This window comes from Hyperolius riggenbachi, chromosome 11, assembly GCF_040937935.1.
Source record: "Hyperolius riggenbachi isolate aHypRig1 chromosome 11, aHypRig1.pri, whole genome shotgun sequence".
NCBI classification, from domain to species: Eukaryota; Metazoa; Chordata; class Amphibia; order Anura; family Hyperoliidae; genus Hyperolius; species Hyperolius riggenbachi.
The window spans coordinates 159,495,557-159,513,021 of record NC_090656.1 but is presented as its reverse complement, the minus strand read 5'-3'; the positions used below and the strand labels follow the sequence as shown (position 1 = coordinate 159,513,021).

At 46.4% G+C, this 17,465-nt stretch overlaps 1 protein-coding gene across 2 annotated transcripts in view; it reads left to right on the top strand.

The window, feature by feature from the left end:
• Window positions 1–17,465, top strand: part of NXF1 (nuclear RNA export factor 1) — a 159,282-nt gene that overhangs the window by 28,315 nt on the left and 113,502 nt on the right. For both annotated transcript variants that reach the window (XM_068260673.1, XM_068260674.1), the window contains exon 2: window positions 9,968–10,166. In XM_068260673.1, the coding sequence (XP_068116774.1) occupies window positions 9,968–10,166 (199 nt within the window). The remainder of the gene's footprint in view (window positions 1–9,967; window positions 10,167–17,465) is intronic.

Sequence of the window (17,465 nt, the reverse complement as noted above, 5' to 3'; positions counted from 1 at the left end):
CACACACACACACACACACACACACACACACACACACACACACACACACACACACACACACACACACACACACACACACACACACACACACGATAAATGACAAGGAACCCCCCTGCAGAGTCCCCAAGGAACCCTGATTGAGAAAGCCTGATCTAACTGTACACAGTGCATAGACTACATATATGTATAGCCATTCAAACTTGTTTTTGGCTGGAGGTCTTCTTTAACCAATTAGCTGTTTCAAAATAATGTTTTTGTTTGAAAGCTTATGTAAACCTCTGGGGCATATCTCGTTTGCCTGCCTACTGCAGCCAAATGAGCTTGTGCCAAGGAGCAGTTATAATTACCTGTTCCGAACAGCTTTTTCTCTTCCTCCACCGGCGGCTCTAAACTTCCAGCAGGTCTTCTGGCTCCCGATCACATATGTGATCGGGATCCAGCTGACTGTCTCAGCGTTACAGCACCAACCTGTGATGGAAGAGACTCTTCCATCACTCGTCTTCCACCACCGGGTGGCGCTGCAATGCTGACAGGGTCTTCTCGATCCCAATCACTTCATATGGCGATCAGGACCCAGAAGACCTGTCAAGGAAGATGAACAAGAAAAACAAAGCAAAGAGAGAAAAAAGAAAGAAAGATGAAACCTATATTTAACCCTTTAAATAAAAAAAAAAAAGTATCGTATTTTTAGCACCATAAGACGCACCTAGGTTTAGGGGACAAAAGCCATGGAGAAATGAGCATCTCCCCCAAGCTGTCTCCATCACTACACTGCTCCCCAGGGCCCTAGCACGCAGCAGTAGGGTGATATATCGGTGACCCTCCAGCTAAAGCTCTCCCCACTGCCCCTCTAACTATATTAATCCTCATGCCCCCTCTTCCCCCCCCCCCAGCTTAAGTAATCCCCCAGAGCCCCTCCAGCTACAGTAATTGTTGCGGTCCCTCATCTAGCAAAAATACCCCCGCAATTCCTCCAGCTAAAAAAAAGTCTCTTTTGCCCCTCAAGCTACAGTAATCCCTGCGGCTCCTCCAGCGAAAGTAATCTATGCTGCCCCTCTAGCTGCAGTAATCCCCCCCACTCCCCCCCAGCTAGTCCGTGCCGCACCTCCAACTATGGTATTCCCTACGCTACCCCCCCCCCCCCAGGTAATCTCTGCTGCCCCTCCAACTGCGGTATTCCCAGCACTTCCCCAGGTAATTGCCATTGCCCCTTCAGCTACAGTAAGCATCGTGGAGGCTTTCCTCCAGCTATAGTAATCACTGCACCGCCAAGCTAAGCTACCGGTGCTCCACGGTTACAGAGGTAATTTGGTTAAAAAAATACATCGGTCTATCAAGTTCAACCAGAAAAAAGTAATTCCTACTGCAGGTGCAGCAGAAGCCTTCACCTCTCCAGGCTGTGCACTTCATACCCTCTGTTTTGTTCCCTCTCCTGGATTGCATGTGATTGGCACCCTCTCACACTGTGACCCTGACACGTGTGCCACCTGGTTACAGTGTGAGAGAGCGCCAGCGGCGATGCAAGTCAGGAGGGTCAAAAGACTTGGAGCGAGCCGGCTGGAGAGGTGAGGGTTTATTCTGCAGCTGTAACTGGGAGGGGAACGACACCTGGCACTGGGCTGAATATTGTAATATTCGGTCCACAAGACACACTGGCCCAAATGCAATTTTTCCGGAGTTTTCTCCTAGGAGATCATTTTTCATCTTCTCTTTAAAGAGTACCCTAAGTGGGTTACATAATACACAGAGGCATGTTCACTGCTCAATGACATTTCTCTGTGTCCTTCTGGTGCCGCTGCGAGTCCCCCCTGAGCTCTGCTGCCCCCCCAAAATGACAGGCTAGCGACAATTTGATTGTCGCTAGCCTGCTGTTTACCTGCCCCTGTCAATCTTAATGCTCCTTCATACTGCCTCCCCTGCATCACTCCCCCACCTCCTCCAATTGGCAGTTAACCTTCCTGGCGGTAAGCTAGCTCGGGCTATGCCGCACAGGAGGACTTTTCAGGCCCTGCTTGGCCGATTTGCACAATTTTTTTTTTTTAATTACACGCAGCTAGCACTTTGCTAGCTGCGTGCAGTGCCTGATCGCCACCGATTCACCGCTACCCGCCGTGCAATGCCGCCCCCCCACAGACCCCATGCGCAGCCTGGCCAATCAGTGCCAGGCAGCGCTGAGGGGTGGATCGGGACTCCCTTTGACGTCACGTCGGTGACGCCATGGCGACAGGGGAAGCCCTAATGGAAATCCCGCTTAGAACGGGATTTCCTGATGGGCCTGATCGCCAGAAGCTATCGGAGGGGGTAGCCGCAGCTCAGCGGCTGTCATGTAGCTAGCGCTAGGCTAGCTACATGATTAAAAAAAATGTATAAAATAGTGCTGCGCTGCCCCCTGGTGGTTTTAATTGACCGTCAGGAGGGTTAAAGGGAATGTCCGAGCAAAATAAAAAAATGAGTTTCACTTACCTGGGGCTTCTACCAGCCCCATGCAGCCATCCTGTGCCCTCGTAGTCACTCACTGCTGCTCCAGTCCCCCGCTGGCAGCTTGCCGACCTCGGAGGTCGGCGGGAAGCATTGCGTACATTTTTACGCATTCCCGCTAGTGCAGGATCATTAAGACATACATTTTACGCATTACTGGTTCAATGCGTACATTTTTACGTATTGAACTAGCAATGCATAGAAATGGATGTGTTAATGTTCCTGCACTAGCGGGAATGCGTAAAAATGTACGCAATGCGTCCCGCCGACCTCCTAGGTCGGCAAGCTGCCAGCAGGGGAATGGAGCAGCAGTGAGTGACTCCGAGGGCACAGGATGGCTGCATGGGGCTGGTAGAAGCCCCAGGTAAGTGAAACTCATTTTTTTATTTCGCTTGAACCTTCCCTTTAAGCCGTGACCCAGGAAGCACTTCTGGGTCGTGGCCATCTTGGATTTGTCTGCCTGTGGTCAGAGGCTGCGGAGAACGAACATGGCCACGTAGAGCGGCGTGGGTGCATCCGGGAGGCGGCGTCGAGCTGGTAGTAATTTTTTTATTTTTTGTGATGCAGCCTTGGGTTCTTTTTTTTTAAAATAACTTTTTAGCACTTTGCAATTGAAAAGTACCAAAAACTAAGTAAAAAAGTACTATCAAATTATTTTGTGTATTTTCTTCTTTGCTGGTGGTTTAACCACTTCACAACTGAGGGGTTTTACCCCTTGAGCACCAGAGCAATTTTCTCCTTTCAGCTCTCCTTCTATTCATTCGTCTAACTTTATTATTACTTATCGCAGTGTAATGAACTATATCTTGTTTTTTCCGTCACCAATTAGGCTTTCTTTAGGTGGGACATTATGCCAAGAATTATTTTATTCTAAATGTGTTTTAATGGGAAAATAGGAAAAATGTGGGAAAAATCATTATTTTTCAGTTTTCGGCCATTATAGTTTTTAAATACATGCTACTGTAATTAAAATTCATGAAATGTATTTGCCCATTTGTCCCGGTTATTACACCATTTAAATTATGTCCCTATCACAATGTTTGGCGCCAATATTTTATTTGGAAATAAAGGTGCATTTTTTTTCAGTTTTGCATCCATCCCTAATTACAAGCCCATAGTTTATAAAGTAACAGTGTTGTACCCTCTTGACATAAATATTTAAAGAGTTCAGTCCCTAAGGTAACTATTTACCGTATTTCGCACTGTATAAGACGCACCCAGGTTTAGAGGGCAAAAACCAGGGAAAAAGAGAATATATACTAAACCTTGTGCGTCTATATTCCAGGAGCGTCTTGTAGGTGTTCTACCCCCAATTAATGTCCTCAATATTTCCCCATGTGCCCTCAGTTTCCCCCATGTGCCCTTAGGTGTTTCCAGTGTGGCCCCCAGGTGTCTCCCGTGTGCCCTTAGTGCCTCCCGTGTGCCCTTAGTGCCTCCCGTGTGCCCTTAGTGCCTCCCGTGTGCCCTTAGTGCCTCCCGTGTGCCCTTAGTGCCCCCCGTGTGCCCTTAGTGCCCCCCGTGTGCCCTTAGTGCCCCCCGTGTGCCCTTAGTGCCCCCCGTGTGCCCTTAGTGCCCCCCGTGTGCCCTTAGTGCCCCCCGTGTGCCCTTAGTGCCCCCCGTGTGCCCTTAGTGCCCCCCATGTGCCCTTAGTGCCCCCCATGTGCCCTTAGTGCCCCCCATGTGCCCTTAGTGCCCCCCGTGTAGTCCTTAGTGTCCCCCGTGTAGTCCTTAGTGTCCCCCGTGTAGTCCTTAGTGTCCCCCGTGTAGTCCTTAGTGTCCCCCGTGTAGTCCTCAGGTGTTCCCCATGTGCCCTTAGGTTTTCCCCATGTGCCCTTAGGTTTTCCCAGTGTAGTCCTCAGGTGTTCCCCATGTGCCCTTAGTGTAGTCCTCAGGTGTTCCCCATGTGCCCTTAGTGTAGTCCTCAGGTGTTCCCCATGTGCCCTTAGTGTAGTCCTCAGGTGTTCCCCATGTGCCCTTAGTGTAGTCCTCAGGTGTTCCCCATGTGCCCTTAGTGTAGTCCTCAGGTGTTCCCCATGTGCCCTTAGTGTAGTCCTCAGGTGTTCCCCATGTGCCCTTAGTGTAGTCCTCAGGTGTTCCCCATGTGCCCTTAGTGTAGTCCTCAGGTGTTCCCCATGTGCCCTTAGTGTAGTCCCCAGGTGTTCCCCATGTGCCCTTAGTGTAGTCCTCAGGTGTTCCCCATGTGCCCTTAGTGTAGTCCTCAGGTGTTCCCCATGTGCCCTAAGTGTAGTCCTCAGGTGTTCCCCATGTGCCCTTGGGTGTTCCCAGTGGGCCCCCAGGTGTCCTACAGTGCCATTAGGTGGCCCCCAGTGTCCCCCATGTGCCCTTAGTGCAGTCCTCATGTGTCCTCCATGTGCCCTTGGGTGTTCCCAGTGTGGCCCCCAGGTGTCCCCATGTGCTCTTAGGTGTTGCCCCAGGTGTTCCCCATGTGCCCTCAGATGCCCCCCCATGTGCCTTTAGGCAACCCCATCTCCCTGTGTGGACTGCTTCCCTTCCCCATGTAATTAGTGCGGCGGTGGTATGTATGTATCAGTTGCCGGTACCACTGTGGGGCTCCCCGCGATGTCGGCTTTCCCAATCTTCCCTCCCTGCATATGTGCGCCCCCCCCTTGGTGTCTGCGCTCCCCCCGCTTGTGTGTCCGCTCCCCCCGGGTGTCAGCATATCGCTAGGCAGTCATACTTAGGGCTGGTTCAGACGGACGTTTGGAGGCGTCGCGTTCGTTGGCGTCACGGCGGCAATGCGTTCGGGCTTTCAGCAGCGTTCGCATTGCGTTTGGATGCGGTCGCGGTTTTTCTTCCCCTAGGGGGACATTACCCGTCGCGGTTAACCGCCCCTGGAAGCAACATGTAGCTTCCAGGGGCTCCTTGAACGCCAGTGAAAATCGGGACCCGAACGCCGCGTTCGTGCAAACGTGCGTAAAAGCTTGGTACAAACGCTCCCATTCACTTGAATGGGAGCATTTAACGCCAAGCCCCGAACGCTGGCAGTAAACGCTCTGCAAGCGTCCGTCTGAACCAGCCCTTACTCCAGCTGCTCTCCGGGAATGCAGACCTGGTCTCCTCTCTCGTCGCTCCTCTAGTGATGGCTTCATCAATGACGTGTATTACAGAAGCCATCACTAGAGGAGCCACGAGAGAGGCGACCAGGTCTGCATTTCTGGAGAGCGGCTGGAGTAAGTATGACTGCCTAGCGCTATGCCGACACCCGGGGGGAGCGCGGACATATGCGGGGAGGGAAGATTGGAAAAGCTGACAGCATGGGGAGCCCCGCAGTGATATCGGCACCTCTGATACATACATACTGCCGCCACACTAATTACACGGGGAAGGGGAGCGGACCACACAGCAAGCCCATGCAGGGAATCTCCGACATGGCGACGGGTCGCGGTTCGTATCGGCGGGAGTTCGTAAGTCGGGGATTTCCTGCATTTGCCGTATAAGACGCAGGGACTTTTTCTCCCCATTTTAGGGGGAGAAAAAGTGCGTCTTATACGGCGGAAAGTACGGTATGTTTTTTTTTTTTTCTTATTACAAAAAAAATAAATACACTGGGGAGTGTGGGAGGTAATGAGTTAATTTTATAGTGTAAAAGTATGTATTTGTATATGAAAAATGGTTTGGATGTAGTTTTACTATTTGGCCACAAGATGGTCACTGTAATTTTTTTGTAAATGCATCCTGCAATCTGTAGGAAGTACGCTTACAGGAAGTTCAATGAGGCTGGGAAACTTTTTTTTTTTCTTTTTCATTGCTGGGGGGCTGAGATCAACGACCAGTACCGGTTTTTCCCGTTCGTTGATCTCCAGGCGAGCGGTGTGCGGGAGCGCGGATAGCGTCGGGAGGTGCGTATACCTACGTTCCTGGTGGGCAAAGGGTGTTAAAAGGAGCGTAGATATACGAACCCGTGGTGGTAAAGTGGTTAAAAGGCATATCATTGATACGATGTGAAAATATCACCTAGGGAAAAACTCGGGAGAAAAAGTTATTTGCATATATGCCACTGACCTTTTATATTTACATTTTGGGGAGAAAAAGTGCGTCTCTTGGACCAAAAAATATTGGTACATGGGATACCCGGAAAATCCTATTCAGGATATTTTTCTCCTTGTTTCCTCAAATTCACTTTTACTGTTCACTTCTAAAATAACTTTTTACAGTTTCTTTCAACAAATATGGAATTTGACTTGCAATCTGCAAGTTTTACCTAAAAAGATATGACTGTAGCAGATTTTTTTTCCATAACTGGATGCTCCATTTAAATAAGATTTTACAAAGTTCTAGTGGTTGGTCAGAGATTTCTTTCATATACTTGTATGTAATTTTGTTTCTGAAGAGGTGACCTAACTTGCCTACTCAATGGTCATGACCAAAATCATTACAGAGCCAGACACTGATCCCCAAAGTTACACAACTTTAGTCATAGTTCTCAGGTACTGGGTTGTACAGAAAGGCTTGACCGTAGTTTTATGAGGCTCCCCACTTTATCAGAGGACACAAAGTGGGAAAACCTGCAAAAGGGCTTTCAGGTCTTTCTTTACACCTCTGGTTTCTGTCTATGTAAATAGTGCATTCAGAAAGTATTCACAATGCATATTTTTTTTTTCACGTTTTGCTATGTTACAGCCTTATTACAAAATGGATTAAATTCTTTTTTCTCTAGAATTCTACACACAACACCCCATAATGACAACGTGAACAAAATGTACTTGAGGTTTTAGTAAATGTATTACAAAAAAGAGAGGGAGAGAAAAAAGAGAAATCATATGTACATAAGTAGTCACAGCCTGTCGGTGCATCTTTGACAGCAATTGCGGCCTCAAATATTTTTTTAATAAAATGCCACTAGCTTGACACACCTATTCTTGGCCAGTTTCGCCACTTCCTTTTTGCAGCACCTCTCATGCTCCATCAGGTTGGATGGCAAGCATTGGTGCACAGCCATTTTAAGATCTCTCCAGAGATGTTTAATCAGATTCAAGTCTCTGCTCTGGTTGAGCCATTTAAGGACATTCACAGAGTTGTCCTGAAGCCACTCCTTTAATATCTTGGCTTTGTGCTTAGATCCTAAGCACAAAGTTGTTCAGCTGAAATATTAACCGTTGCCCCAATCGGAATTCTAGAGCGCTCTGTAACAAGTTTTCATCCTTGATATCTCTGCACACTGCTGCAGTCATCTTTCCCTTTATCGTGACTAGTCACCCAGTTCCTGATGCTAAAATCATCCCCACAGCACCATGCTGCCACCACAACCATGCTTCACTGAAGGGATGGTATTGGCCTGGTGATGAGCAATGTCTGGTTTCCTCGAAACATGACTCCTAGCATTCATACCAAAGAGTTCAGTCTTTGTCTTATCAGACCGGAGAATTTTGTTTCTCGTGGTCTGAGAGTCCTCCAGGTGCCTTTTGGGAAACTCCAGGCAGGCTGCCATGTGCCTTTTACTTAGAAGTGGCTTCTGTCTGGCCACTCTACCATACAGGCTTGATCGGTGGATTGCTGCAGAGATCGTTGTCCTTCTGGTAGATTCTCCACAGATGACCGCTGGAGCTCTGACAGAGTGACCATTGGGTTCGTGGGCACCTCTCTGACTAAGGCCCTTCTTCCAGGATAGCTCAGTTTAGATGGCCGGTCAGCTCTAGGTAGAGTCATGTGGTTTCGAACTTCTTCCACTTATGGATGATGTAGGCAACTGTGCTCATTGGGACCATCACAGCAGCAGAATTTTTTTTTTTTTAATATCCTCCAGATTTGAGCCCCTAAACAATCCTGTCTCGGATGTCTCCAGACAATTCTTTTGACTTCATGCTTGGTTTGTGCTCTGATATGAACTGTCACCTGTGGGACTTTATATAGACAGGTGTGTGCCTTGACTTCATTTACATAGTTACATAGTAATTTGGGTTGAAAAAAGACTAGCGTCCATCGAGTTCAACCAGAATTTAAGCTGCAAAAACATTTCGAGGATCATCAGGGTGAAACAGGATGCACCGAAGCTCAATTTTGTGCTTCATGGCAAAGAGTGTGAATACTTATGTGCATATGCTTTCTCAGTGTTTTTATTTTTTTAGGTTTTTTTTTTTTTTTTACGTTGTCATTTTAGGTGTTCTGTGTAAAATTTGGAGACAAAATGAATTCATCCATTTTGGAATGAAAAGGCTGTAACACCAAAAATGTAGACAAAGTGATGCGCTGCAAATACTTTCCGGGTGCGTGGTATGTACCTGAAGACTACAAAAGTCTTGTAACTTATGAATATCAGGACAACCTTTGAGGATCAGTGCCTGATTATTGTGATTTTGGATTGTAACATATTGCTGCAAGGACCATATGCAGTGGAACATGCTCACCAGCCAGTCTGTCAGTCTTATTTAATACTTGCCATTGTTACTTGATTAAAGGACCACTATCCCGAAAAATTATAAAATTTAAAATACATGTAAGCACATACAAATAAGAGGCAGGTTTCTTCCAGAGTTAAAAAAGCCATGCATTACTTTTCTCCTATGTCCCTGTCACTTACAGAAGGCAGTAGAAATCTTACAGAATCAATAGGTTTTTGACTAGTCCATCTCTTCATGGGCGATTCTCTGCATGACCTTTATTCTTTATAAAGACATTCCCTGAAAAGCATTTATAAAAAGATGCTGGCCAGCCTCCTTGCCTGCTGCATACTTTTTTGGCAGTTGGTTGGTGCAACTGCCATTCACAAAGTGCTTTTGAAAATAAAATCCTGAGAACACCCCATAAGTAGATGGGCTAGTCTGTCGGTTCTGTCAGACTTTTACAACCTACTGCAAGTGACAGCAACATAGGAGAAAGGTAATTTATGGCTCATTTTACTCTTGAAGAAATGTACTTCTTATTTGTATGTTTTTACATGTATTTAAAATTTTTCAATTTTCCGCGATAGTGGTCTTTTTATTACGATAATCATGGCTTCTGCTAATGTTATTGCACTTCAGTGCCATTCTCTCTCTGTATTGCAACAGAACATCTGTACACAGCAGTGTTGAAAAGGGTTCATGAGATAGGCAAATGTATTATCCTTACAAAGCATAAGTTTGTTCTGGTTATTGAAAATAGTTGAGCTGCAGACTCTCCAGAATTAAAGTAGAACAGACATGAGATGGATATGGAGGCTGCCATATTTATTTCAGTTGCCTGGCATCCTGCTGATCTTTTATGCATCAGTGGTGTTTGACTCACACTGTGCATTGTTTATAGGGAAATAAATATGGCAGCCTCCTTATTCCTCTCAGGTCAGTTGTCTTTTAAGTATAGTGCCATAATAATTCTTCAAGATCGCGCACAGGTCTCCATAGATGACTTCCATTTTAATATATTGCCTAACATAAAAGATACAGAGGAATAGTTGGTTTCCAGAACTAATTTGGAAGATATTTAGTTGGATGTAGTTAGTTCTGTATGTATTTGTAGAATTCCCTAATCCTTCTTTCCCCTAATTTTTCAGATCATGATGACCGGGTTGGTGGAGGCTATTTCTCAAAGAAGCGAAAAGGGCGCGGCCCTTTCCGGGCCAAAATGTATAGTGAAATGCCTTCGAAGTTCCGGAACCGTGGAAATTTTCAACCCAACCCTCGCTCCCGATTGGATGATGAGGATGGAGATGTGGCCATGAGTGACTTGCACGATGCTGGCCGTTCACGATAGTGAGTACTTATGTATTGCAACTATTGTGCGTTTTCTAGTCAAAATATACATGGATGTAAAAGTTATACAATCATAAAGGTTGAAAAATTAAAGCTTTTGTCACCATTTAAGAACAATTTTTTTTTCTGTTGAAAAAAGCACATCCATCAACTTAAACCTTTTGATCTTTACTGTAACTTAACCTCTCTGGCGTTAATTTTTTTTTTTTTTTTACTCTTTTATTGAAGAATGTCACAAAATAGATATAATAGCATTTGCACTCAGCACAGACTTCTTGTGCATAGTATAATACAATTGGGCTCATTTGATGACATAGTATTCGCCAATTATAGTCATATCCCATTTAACAGTAAAATGTATTCGTTCACAGTTGACCCGATTTTACATGGGTATCCACCAAAATGTTCTTACGATCGCTGCATTGAAATATAACATTCACCAAAGAGTGAAAATAGCGTGAGTAATAGGTGTGATTTGACCAGTGTCCAGTGTCCTTCGGATCCCATGATATAAATCTAGGAAGTCCATCATGCTATATAGATGTCTGATACTATTGTAAATGACTTGTAGAGGTTTCTTAATTAAAGGGGCACTATTGGTAAAAACCTATTTTTTAAACCTTTTAGCACACATTTGTTGATGGAGGACTGTTTTTCCACATTATGCACTCTTATTTGTATGTGTTTGCAGGCAATAAACATTTAGAGACATGTAGTCACGTCAGCAGTTGTATCTTTCCGACGCCAATCTAGTTCATACCATTCTGCAATAGGGAGGCAGCTTGTAGTGGTGTGCGAGTTGTCGTTATATTCTATGCCATTTCAGTTCGGTTTTCCCACCTTGTAACTGCTCTAAAGAGCAGTTACTGAGCACAGCAGCCGACGTAAAGTGATGGTCGCAGCCTCCTCCGTGCAGTGTGGGACGTTATTCTGAGCGTCTGCGTGTAGTTACGCTGCCCGGCCGCCAAGGACCCCCTTTCCTATGCTGGCAATGAAACGGACACCTATTGTTGTCCGTTTCTATGGTAACCATGTCCGGCTTTTCTGTCTGCGCAATCTAGCGGCGGTATCAAAGAGCACACACAAGCGCTACAGCTGTGTGTTGCTCTGTGTTGTGTTTTGCTTGGTAAAACCTTTTTTTTTAAAAGCTGCAAAACTTTTTTTTAAAGGTGTTTTTGTTGAGGAACCAGGTAGACATCTACCTGGTTCCTCAACAAAAACACCTTTAAAAAAAAAGTGGCGTTTAATTTCCCCAGAATTTCTGTGCAAAAAGTAATTATTTTCATAACTTTTTTTTTTTTCTTCTCTTCTGTAACTTGCCAAAATGTGTCAAGCAAGGGTCTAGTATACAGTACAGGAGACTATTAAAGTGGATCCGAGGTGAACTTTTACTCATTGCATAATTGTGCTCCTCTCCTATTGTTTATAGGGCATTCCTCAAGCCAAATACTTTTTTGTTTTTGTTTTAATACTCTAATTCCCTATAAACTAAATAAACCATACCTACAGGTTTTCAGAGAGCCTTGGCAGTAGCAAGGGCTCATGGGAGCTCAGTCTAGGCAGGAGGAGGAGGTTTTACTAGCCATTGATTTCAGAGGGGGGGAAGGGTTACGTTTTTTTTTTCACAGGCTGTGTGCTCAAGATACAGATAAGCCTGCCTCTGTGTAATGTTTACAAACATGGCTGCTGTCATTGTATCACAGGAAGTGTTATTAAAGTGTTATTAAAGCTGTTTGCAGCTAGATTTGCTGTGTAAACTATCTAAACTTTAGATAAGATATATGTATGTATGTATGTATGTATGTATGTATGTATGTGTATGTATGTTACTTGTTATAGTTAGTTTTTCATCTCGGATCCGCTTTAATGTGTATGCACGTCAATACTGTTCACAGCATATTTTGTATTGACGGGTTTCTGTCAATACCGCCAGGGATGTTAAAGGACTTCCAATGTGGGAATGATTAAACATAATTTACTCACCTGGGGCTTCTTCCAGTCCCTAGCAGCAGTCTCAGTCCCTCGCCGCAGCCCAGTCTTCCACTTTGTCCCGCTGGCCACCCATAAAGGTTGAGACCCCGCCGGATCAGCTCTTCTGTGCGTGTCCACATGTGCTGTGTACAGCACCTGTGCACAACTACTGCGCAGGTGCAGTATGATCCAGATGATGTAGATGTACGGGCACGAATGCAGGCGCAGAAGGAGTGAGCCTTCTGCTAAGGGCTGTAAGAAGCCCCAGGTGAGTAAAATCTGTTTAATCATTCTCACATCGGAAGTCCTTCAAATTCGGCTCTAGCAACCTTTAAGTCCTATACACACTAAATACAGTTTGCTACACTTCACTTACTCCTTGCTTTACACTAGAAGCCTAATGGTTTAAATCTGCATCTCTTGAACCGCACTGTATATGACCACCTCCATCTATTTTCCTTGCAGTAACGCTCATCATTGTTCTCCACAGAAATTTTTCCTTGCTGGGTGGCATGAAAAAGTAGTTCGGGTAGGGCGGGACAGAGAAATACAGCGCCGGAACTTCCTAAGAGACAAACTGGGCAATTGCCCAGGGCCCCAGAGACTGCTGGCAGGCCCCCAGGTCTCACCCCAATTGCGGTGTAAGCGCTTCCACCCAGTGTGCAGTGGGGACCCTCTGATGACCTGTGTGTTTTATTGACTGATTCTGTCTTCGCAGTTCCAGTTTAGTTGCCCTAAACTAGTTTGAGAGGTTACAGGATGTTGCTGTGGCTTTTAGGGACCAGGTCTGCCCTGCTAAGAAATTGAAACTGCAGCAAGCCTATGGCATGCTCACAGTGTGGCGTCTCCTTGAAGGCAGCCAGTCAGGAGACCTCCTCCTCCCTCCTAACCCTCTATGCTCAGCTCCTGTTGAGGAAACTTTTGGATTGCTACAGAAGCCTCCTTAAATCCTCTCTCACATCCCAGAGACAATTCAAGCTGTGGAATGGCTGAGGCTGGTTTCACACTGTAATTGACGTTAGCGATGCAGTGAGTCCAGCCCGCTGCAACGACAAAAATAGGTCTTCAGGGAATACCACGTTAGTACACGGTATTCCCTGTCTGGCATTCAGCCAAGCAGGAAGTGACATGCGCTTGCGGTCACCAGAATTAGCCGGGCAGGCCCCAGACAGAGCTCCTGGCTAAATGGGGTTGGGGAAGAACGCTGCTCATAGTAGGAGTGGTAAATTGCTGTTTTTGTCCTGCCACAAGAATCAACCTCCAATCTGCCATTTCCCTTAAATAAAAATAGTTCACATATACAGTAGTGCAGATGTTTAACACACCACAACCTCACTCGAGTGCTTTTAAACATGCAGGCTTTGGTGAGAGGGATGGGGTGACAACCGCCACTTGGTTAATACCCCCCCCCCCCCTATTTTTCTATGCACCCCCCCCCCCCCTCCTTATGCACAGCTTCTTGAACTCTAGGCCAATGGACTGTATCTGGCCTGCATTGCCACTTTATGTGGCCCTCAAATTTCAAATGTGCATGATTGATTGGAGAAAATGGAAACCACCCGCCATTAGCGCTCCACCACCTGCTGAGTTTTGATTAGAGTAATGTTCTCGGGCAACCTGTCAAACAGACAACGTTAATTGCACTGAACTGATCATATATGTCTTCTCGTGCCACTTTCGGGAGAGCTTATTGTGTTTTCTATGTTTTTTGTGCTGCTGTTTATGCTTTTCCCTATCACTGTTTTATGTTTTACTGTAGCCCTGTAAACGGCATCTTCTTTGACCTACTGCACCTCTGAGCTATGTATTGTGCCAAACCCAATTCCGGGCATGACCCAGTCATGCTTGGCGAAATAAATGATTCTGATTCTGAAAGCACCAACCTGTACTTTAAACTGGAAGTAACAACATAGTAGGGTGCTCTGGTGCTTGTACTGGCAGTGTCTGATATTTCCATGGAGATGGTGGACCGTAGCCAACGCAAATATACACGTGTGTTTCGTTTTTTTACCTTGTGCGCATGCACGTTTCATTCCTTCCCATCTTCTCTTGTGATTAGCCATATGTTAGTAGGGGACAGGTTTCAATTGGTGGCCATGCACCGCACTCATTTAAAAGCATGATGACATTACCCTTCCTGTCCATAACTCCGAAAGCTGTGAGCAAGCATTGATTTTATGGAAACTGTTGGCTGTTTGGAGCTTGCCACCTTTAGCACCCACCTGTCTGGACAGTGAAATTCAGCCTATCCCTCTTAACCACTTGACGACCAGTGGATTTCTGTCTGATCTGTGCTGCGTGGGCTCTCCAGCCCGCAGCACAGATCAGGATTATGCCAGGGCAATCAGACTTACCCCCTTTTTTCCCCACTAGGGGGATGTCCTGCTGGGGGGGTCTGATCGCCGCCGGCTTGCTGCGCTTTGGGGGGGGGGGCTCTTCAAAGCCCCCCTCAGCAGCGTTTTCTGCACTCCGTCCCTCTCCCTCCCCCTGTGAGCTGCGCAGGACGGATATCCATCCTGCGCCTTGAAGGATAGGCTTCAGCCTATCATATGCCGGCAATCCCCAGCCAATCAGAGGCCGGGGATCGCCGATCTGCCTTACGGCGCTGCTGCGCAGCAGCGCCATATGATGTAAACAGCGGGGATTTATTCCCCGCGTGTTTACATTTTGCCGGCGAGCTGCGATCGGCGGCTCTCCGGCTGTTCACGGAGACACCCTCCGTGAACGGACATGAAAAGGCCGGAAACCCGCAGACGACCAGTTTACGCCAATCGGCGTTAGCCGGTCGTCAAGAGGTTAAAAGTAAACCAAAGCCACAGTTTTGGGTAAATAAATTTAGCCCTTAAAATTTAACTAAAAATGTGAAACTGTCCCTGTGGTGATATATTGGGGTGCTGATGATGTTAAGGATAATACAGGAACATATTCTTTCATTTTTTTATCTGCTGTGTATTATGTCAAAGGTGTAGATGTGCCAGGCTGGCTTCATGGAGTTTTCCTGTATGTACATGTAAATTAACTCTATCATTGTCTTCTTCTAATTAGGAAACACTTAAGAGCAGGGAATGCTAAATGGATTTGCTAGCCTCTGGCAAGGAGATGGCTAATTAGTCAATAGCCAGTCAGAGCCTTACCTTTAATCTGCTAGGAAATAATGTCACCAATGTGTTGTCACCTCTAACCTGGAATAGGGAAGTCTTTTGTTGTGTGTGTGTGTGCTATAATACAATTTTACATGTGGAAGTTAGATCTCTGGGAATTAAATTATGTCTGGAGATTTAATTAAAACTAGTTTCCCCCCTTCCAAACGGGCTTGCAGCCTCAAGCCAAATATCCCAGCATAAAAAAACAGGGGCAGATACCTAAAATCAGTCCGCTCCTGATGGTAGCTGAAGCTAAGTGGGCCCCTGGTCCAACTAGAACTGTGTCCGTCCACAGAAACCAAGTCCAGGGTTCTTCTATCTTGATCCCTGTTTATTTTGGTAAGCAAATAGCCTTGTGCCTTTGTAACTTTTTTATCCTTGTAACTTTTTATCTTGTAACTGTTACTTTGGTTTTTTTTGTAAATATTTTGTATATATTTTCTGCATTGTTCCACTTTTTCCTGGAATATTAAATCGTTATTAAGTTTGACTTCTGCTGTACTAAACTAACACTCATAGCCTAGAAGAGACTGAAGTGTAACTGTGTATAAGTCCATGCCTGATTGTATGACTGAGCAACACTACCGTATAAGATTGTAATTGCATTGTGTGTATGGGGCACTTCTGCGCGCGACAGCAGAGTGGGAAGTCTAACAGTATCGTTCGGAACGACTGTCAGTAGTTTTGCTTCACTACAGTGTAAGATTGCAACTGTGTGTGTGCGTGGCGTTCTCGTATTCGGCCTAAAGTGCAAAGCTGACCCGAGAACAAAAACGCGTATTGCGTGCTGAGCACTCGACAGCAGAGTGGATGTGTCTAGCAACAGCTAGTGGTGGCAGTGAGAAGTGTTTGAGGGGTCCCAGCCTTGTTTTTAGCTTGAATAAGGCGGCTCCCCGCTTGATCTGGGTATCCCGCAGTCGGGAACCGTATACGCAGGCATGCCGCGGGCCAGTTCCTGACCTAATTGGCTGGCAGTGGTGGGATCTTTTAGTACATTAGTACGCAGTTTAGCTCGCTATTCTGAGTACTAAAGGCTGGAAGCTAGCTAGAAGCCACTAGCCTACAGAAGTCTACTCAGTGCAGAATCTATATACTTTTTTTTTTTTCTCAAAGATACACACTTGGCATTTTTGCTTTCCCTTCCCCCTTTTTTCTTTTTCAACACAATGGCTCATAAAGCAACCAGCTATGCAAGGCAAAGCAAAGAAATACTACTCAACCTGTGTGAGCACAAAGGCATCGAGACGGTGAGCATCGAGGAGTATGATGAGGAAGAGCAAGCCCGTGCTCCACCGCCAGCGGATGCAGCTCACGACACGCCAGAGGTGGAATCGCTCCCGCCGCAGGATGAGAGTGGAGACTATGTCCTGGAGGATCCACCGAACACGGAGATGACATCTCTGGAAGCCGACCTACAGCTACTAGGTTCGGCTGAGCCCGAACTGCGCCTAAAGCTGATCCTGGAACAACGGCAAGCAGAGAGGGAAATACGACAAGCCCAGAGGGAACAAGCTGCACAGCGACACCAGCTGGAGCTGGCTAAACTTCAGCAGCAGAACCGGTCTGCTGGGCCCGCAGAACGCGAAGGTGAGCGAGTCCACAGAATCCCCCTGGATAAGTTCCCCGCTATGGACAAAGACTCTGACATAGACACTTTCCTACAGGGGTTTGAAAGGACTTGTCATCAGTATGGGGTGCCCCGTAAGCAGTGGGCAAGATACCTGACACCAGGGCTGAGATGCAAGGCCCTGGAGGCGTTTGTGAGTCTCCCCCAGGAGGAAGAAACAGACTTTGAGGCAATTAGGAAAGCCATCATTACGCGATATCACCTCACGCCAGAGGTGTATTGCAAACGTTTCATGACAGTGCAGCGAGGTCCTAATGACAGTTACCTGGATCATGCTTGCAACCTGCGCACTGCCTTCCAGCAGTGGTTAAAAGGACTGGCGGATGAAACCTTTGATGCCCTGCAGGAACTGATAATAAAAGACCAGTTCCTCCACACTTGTCTTGTTGAGGTCCGGCAGTTTGTACGGGACCGAGAGCCGAAGACCGTGGATGAGGCTGCGAAAGTCGCTGATTCCTACACATCCAATCGAGCATCTGATTTTCGGAGGACTACGGCACCCAGCTGGAAGGGAGAAAAGACCGCAAGACCTTCTCCTCTGAGCACCCAGCGAAGGCA